This window comes from Periophthalmus magnuspinnatus, chromosome 18, assembly GCF_009829125.3.
Source record: "Periophthalmus magnuspinnatus isolate fPerMag1 chromosome 18, fPerMag1.2.pri, whole genome shotgun sequence".
Taxonomy (NCBI): domain Eukaryota; kingdom Metazoa; phylum Chordata; class Actinopteri; order Gobiiformes; family Gobiidae; genus Periophthalmus; species Periophthalmus magnuspinnatus.
The window spans coordinates 2,284,734-2,291,243 of NC_047143.1; the positions used below are offsets into that span (position 1 = coordinate 2,284,734).

At 42.0% G+C, this 6,510-nt stretch overlaps 1 protein-coding gene across 2 annotated transcripts in view; it reads left to right on the forward strand.

Annotated features, from left to right (window-relative positions):
- The window catches only part of LOC117386327 (tetratricopeptide repeat protein 39B), a 36,382-nt gene extending 31,475 nt beyond the window's left edge, over positions 1 to 4,907 (forward strand). For both annotated transcript variants that reach the window (XM_033983672.2, XM_055229104.1), the window contains 5 exons: positions 406 to 526; positions 1,735 to 1,846; positions 2,837 to 2,954; positions 4,128 to 4,244; positions 4,445 to 4,907. In XM_033983672.2, the coding sequence (XP_033839563.1) occupies positions 406 to 526; positions 1,735 to 1,846; positions 2,837 to 2,954; positions 4,128 to 4,244; positions 4,445 to 4,541 (565 nt within the window). In that variant the 3' untranslated portion in view covers positions 4,542 to 4,907. The remainder of the gene's footprint in view (positions 1 to 405; positions 527 to 1,734; positions 1,847 to 2,836; positions 2,955 to 4,127; positions 4,245 to 4,444) is intronic.
- Positions 4,908 to 6,510: the final 1,603 nt, after the last annotated feature.

The window sequence follows — 6,510 nt, forward strand, 5'->3', positions numbered from 1 at the left end:
AAACTTAAAATGCGACTTAAACAGCTAAACTCCGCCCACAAACGCATTTCAAATAAAGATAAAACTGGAGGAGTAAAGATGAGAGTGAGGGAGGAGGAAAGGTATCCACACTTCAGACTCCGCCCCCTGCAGCCAGGTGTCTCCGATCAGAAACGTCGGGGCAGTCATGTGTGATGTCATCAACTACTTGGAGTCGCATTGGCCACTGAAGACAGATTTTGACCAGGAAACTGCGAAGATGTTAAATAAAATAAATAAAATAAAAATAGGAACAGTTTGCACAGTTTAATATTAAAAAAGGTGGATTTAGTTTGTAGTTCCACAATTTTATTAATGACGGAAAAGGAAGAAAAAGTGTTGAAACGTCAGTGTCCGTTTCAAATCTCGCGTGTGTTTTTCCTCTAGGCAGGTGGAGGGTCTGAAGCAGCGACTGGCCGGTAAATCCATCCCCACAGAGAAGTTTGCAGTGAGGAAGTCCAGACGATACAAAGCCCAGAGTCCGGTGCCTCTGGTCCTGCCCGCCCTGGTACAGTCAAAGCACAAAGAGATGAACGACTGACACGTTTATGCACGAGGATAAAGCGGGAGAAATGTGATCTGAAACAGGATTAACAGGGCTGAAACAGGACTAAAATAGTACCTAGACAGGACTAAACCAGAGCTAAAACAGGGACTAAACCAGGACTAAACAGGACTAAACCAGGACTAAACCAAGACTAAAATAGGACCAAAACAGGCCTGAAACAGGGACTAAACCAGGACTGAAACAGGGACTAAACTAGGACTAAAACAGGGCTGAAACAGGATGAAACCAGGAATGAAACAAGACCAAAACAGGACAAAACCAGGACTGAAACAAGACTGAAACAGAGACTAAACCAGGGACTAAACCAGGACTAATATGGGACTAAACCAGGACTAAACCAGGACTAAACCAGGGACTAAATCAGGACTAAACCAAGACTAAACCAGGACTAAACCAGGACTAAACCAGGGACTAAACCAGGACTAAACCAAGACTAAACCAGGACTAAACCAGGACTAAACCAGGGACTAAACCAGGGACTAAACCAGGACTAAACCAAGACTAAACCAGGACTAAACCAGGACTAAACCAGGGACTAAACCAGGACTAAACCAAGACTAAACCAGGACTAAACCAGGACTAAACCAGGACTAAACCAGGGACTAAACCAGGACTAAACCAAGACTAAACCAGGACTAAACCAGGACTAAACCAGGACTAAACCAAGACTAAACCAGGACTAAACCAGGACTAAACCAGGACTAAACCAGGGACTAAACCAGGACTAAACCAAGACTAAACCAGGACTAAACCAGGACTAAACCAGGACTAAACCAGGACTGAACCAGGACTAAACCAGGACTAAACCAGGACTAAACCAGGTCTAAACCAGGACTAAACCAGGACTAAACCAGGACTGAACCAGGTCTAAACCAGAACTAAACCAGGACTGAACCAGGACTAAACCAGAAATAAACCAGGACTAAACCAGGTCTAAACCAGGACTAAACAATAACCAAACCAGGTCTCAACAGGAAAATACAAGACTAAATCTGGACTAAAAAAATAAGAGCTAACTAGAACTACACCAGGTCTAAATCAGGACTAAAAGAGTGAACCAGAACTAAACCAGAACCAGAACTAAACCCTGTCTGCTTTCAGAATTCAAACCTCACAGGTCTAAAAACATAATCCTTTTGTGTTTGCAGGAGATGATGTACGTGTGGAACGGCTTCACGATCGTCGGGAAGAGGCCGGACTGCGCCGAAGCTCTGCTGGTCACCATCGAGAAGGCAGAGGAGAAGCTCAGGGAGGACCCCAGTAAGACCGGACTGAAACCAGGACTAAAACCAGGACTAAAACGGGACTTAAACCAGGACTAAAACCAGGACTAAAACGGGACTGAAACAAGGACTGAACCAGGAGTAAAACGGGACTGAACCAGGAGTAAAACAAGGACAGAACTAGGATTAAAACAAGGACAGAACTAGGACTAAAACAAGGACAGAACCAGGACTAAAACAAGGACAGAACCAGGACTAAAACAAGGACAGAACTAGGACTAAAACAAGGACAGAACCAGGACTAAAACAAGGACAGAACTAGGACTAAAACAAGGACAGAACTAGGACTAAAACAAGGACAGAACCAGGACTAAAACAAGGACAGAACCAGGACTAAAACAAGGACAGAACCAGGACTAAAACAAGGACAGAACCAGGACTAAAACAAGGACAGAACCAGGACTAAAACAAGGACAGAACCAGGACTAAAACAAGGACAGAACCAGGACTAAAACAAGGACAGAACTAGGACTAAAACAAGGACAGAACTAGGACTAAAACAAGGACTGAACCAGGAGTAAAACAAGGACTAAAACTACAACTACAGCAAGAATAGGACAAGACTAAACCAGGACTAAAACAAGGACTAGAACCAGGACTGAGCCAAGACTAAACAAGGACTAAATCCACGGCTAAAACAAGGACAAAAACAAGAACTTAAGCCAGGACTAAAACTACAATTATAGCAAGACTAGAACAAGACTAAACCAGGGCAAAACCAGGACTAAAACTAGGACTAAAACAAGGACTGAGCCAGGACCAAACCAGGACTAAAACAAGGACTAAAACCAGGACTAAACCAGGATTGAATTAGGACCAAAACGAGGACTAAAACCAGGACTAAACCAGGACTAAATCCAGACTAATCAAAGCCTAAAACCAAAATCACACCAGGACTTAAACAGGTCTAAACCAGGACTAAACCAGGACTAAACCAGGTCTTTATTCAGTCTCTCGTTCTCCGCAGACCCGTCGGAGTACCACCCAGACGACAGCTGTCTCGTCCAGATGTTGAAGGGTTTGTGTTTGAAACATCTGGGGCGTCCGCTTCAGGCCGAGCTCTGCTTCACTCAGGTCCTCTCCAGGTAAATGTAACTGTGGCTCTATGAAACTCACGGACCACCAGAGGGCAGAGCGCCTCCCTGTGCATGACGGAATGTTGAACGTTCACCCAGTAACCCAAAGATCAGTGGTTCTATAGTTTATTTTACAAACAAATGCTAAGAAACAAACAAATCAAATCAATGCTAATGCTAACTTTTATTTAAAAAATCAAACAAAACAACTACAAGATTGTTTCTAAGTTTAAGTTATTTCAGTCTATTTTAATATTAGGCTCAGGAATTAGCCTTAGCATTAGCGTTAGCATTGAGACATAAAAACATAGTGAAGTTTTCTACTCATTTGTAAAGTGCGGAACATGTTGTCAGCTCCGTTTCTACTTCCTAATTCTGGATTTATGGATTTTAATGTGGAGATACAGATATAATCACGAGAGAAATGTCCGTGAATAACGTCCTGAACACCAGAACTAGCTGAGTGCTGTTGTTAGGCTATTTTATAAACACACTCGATGCTAATGCTAATGCTAACTTTTATTAAAAATCAAACGAAACAACTGCCAGATTGTTTCTATGTTTAAGTTATTTCAGTCTGTGGTGTTATTTTGATATTAGGCTCAGAAATGAGCATTAGCGTTAGCATTGAGACACAAAAATGTAGTGAAGTTTTCTCCTCTTTAGTGCGTAACATGTTGTCAGCTCCGTTTCTACTTCCTGATTCTGGATTTATAGAGAGATAAAGATATAATTAAGAGAGAAATGTCCGTGAATAATATCCTAAACACCAGAACTAGCTGAGTGCTGTTGTTAGGCTATTTTATAAACACACTCGATGCTAATGCTAACGCTAACTTTTATTAAAAATCAAACAAAACAACTACCAGATTGTTTCTATGTTTAAGTTATTTCAGTCTGTGGTGTTATTTTGATATTAGGCTCAGAAATTAGCCTTAGCATTAGCGTTAGCATTAGCATCGAGACACAAAAACGTCCTTCCTGATTCTAGATTAATGTATTTTAATGTGGAGATAGAGATATAATCACGAGAGAAATGTCCGTGAATAACGTCCTAAACAGCAGGACTAGCTGAGTGCTGTTGCTACGAGGGAAGAGTCCATTAGCAGCGCCCCCTGTTGGTCACCAGTGGCACTCCGCAGCATCGTAACCGTCCATAACCTCATGATTTCTTTGTTTCAGTGAGCGTCGGATCCGGTACGATCACTACCTGGTGCCGTTCACTCTGTACGAGCTGGGACTCCTGTACAAGCAGCAGGGAGACTTCGCCCGGGCCGCGTCCTACATCGAGAACGCCAAGTCAGTACGGTTTACGTTTAACGATACGACCGTTTTTCATTCGTAGAGTCACCAAAACTATGAATGAACAAAAACGTGGGTGAACGATACTGCCAAATGTATTTTAAAACTCAGCTAAGGCGACAAAACTGCTAAAAAAAACCCTGAAAAATACATAAATATACTCATTGTTTTACTGTCGTCTCTTGTTTTTCCATCAGGACGAATTACAAGGATTATTCCATGGAGTCCAGGCTTCACTTCCGGATCCACGCTGCTCTCAACAGCCTCAAGGGGTCGCCAGTCAGCACGCCATGACAAGTCTACGCCTGAATATTAGACACGTTTAAGGAAATACTGAAAATGCGACATGTTACAGGCAACGTCCACAATAATATCCACTGTTTTTAGGGCTGGGAGTCGCAGAGAACCTCACGATTCAATACGATTCAGTACGATTCAATACAATTCAGTACGATTCAATACGATTCAATACAATTCAGTACGATTCAATACGATTCAATACGATTCAGTACGATTCACGATACGGCCATCACAAGCCAGTATCCAGATTTTAATTTAGATTTTTAAGAACCAAATATATTTTAACAGCTTTATTTTTTTGTTAAACCCCGACCTGTGCAAACCAATATGAAACCTATATATTTTAATCCTTAAAATGGTGAATACAACAAAAGCCTTTCTCCAAACAAGAGACTAAATGTTAGCACAAAATAATTGAGTAAAATACCCTGTTCTAGTCCTGGTTTAGACCTGTTCTAGTCCTGGTTTAGACCTGCTCTAGTCTGGTTCTAGTCCTGGTTTAGACCTGCTCTAGTCCTGGTTTAGACCTGTTCTAGTCCGGTTCTAGTCCTGGTTTAGAGCCGTTCTTGTCCGGTTCTAGTCCTGGTTTAGACCTGTTCTAGTCCTCATTTAGACCTGTTCTAGTCCGGTTTTAGTCCCAGTTCAGACCAGTTCTAGTCCTGGTTTAGTTCCAGGTTAACGCACCATTTGAAAACTAAAGTCCTCGATTGTCAAAAGTATCGAAAATCTGATCTAATCGATGCTAAAACTAGTATCAAATCTAAATCCTCATTGTTCACAGGTATCGATACTGAAAAAGTCCCATTGACAGAAATGACGGTCCTGGTGGTATCGGTATCGGTATCGTGACTCCAGTCCGTTGTGGCGTATCATTGTGGACAAAACCAAAGCGACCTCATGTAAAGACCTTTGACCCCGTGACTTTAACGTTGGGATGAATCGTTATTTTCTGAGTTTATTTAACGACTTTTATTATTCTTATATTTTGATTATTTATTATTTTTTTGTGGAGATTTATTATTTTTAGCTTTAGCCCTTGTGCCTCCATTATAGCATCAAGCTAACCTCGCCCGACAGCGGTGGACGAAGGCGGAGATGCCCAAAGTACTTTAAAATGTCACTGTTTCAGGACTAAAGAGGTTGGATCGCAGAGTAAACACTATTTTTGAGATAAACGTTTCTTAAAAGCACAGAAAGACAAATATCGAACAGTTTACGTTTTATTTTATGATTTTATTACGAGGTCGTGTTTCGATACGTCGTTTTCAAGCCACGTCTCATTTGCAAATTACGTCATGAATCGTTTTTAACAGCACAGTGCTTAAAGGTACACTGTGGAACTTTTCTGTTAGAGGCGTTGCCGTCCGTGCGTCTCCATGGAGATGTCGTTGCGTAGCCTGGAATGTTCCGCAATATGGCATTAAACAGATCCTTCTAGAATTGATATCATTACACACTTTTGTTACTCAAAAACAACTTGAAAAACGTGCGTTCTTACTGTGAACGGAGTCGTCTCTCCGCAGATCTGACCTGTGACTTGGCCTGGTATGTTACCTTGTGGTCATGGAGATAGACAAGTTTAATGTGATACTGTGGAATATTCTAGGCAAAGCATCTCCATGGAAACAAGCAGGATTTTTTTTGCAGTGTTACCACTGGGAATCTACTTCACTGTCCTGATATAAGCTGTGTTCACACGTGATGGTTTAGTCCTGGTTTAGTCCTGGTTTAGTCCTGGTTTAGACCTGGTTTAGTCCTGGTTTAGCCCGGGTTTAGTCCTGGTTTAGACCTGGTTTAGTCCTGGTTTAGCCCGGGTTTAGTCCTGGTTTAGACCTGGTTTAGTCCTGGTTTAGACCTGGTTTAGTCCTGGTCTTGCCCTGGTCTAGCCCTGGTTTAGCCCTGGTCTAGCTCTGGTTTAGCCCCGGTTTAGCCCCGGTCAAGCCCTGGTTTTAGTCCTGGTTTA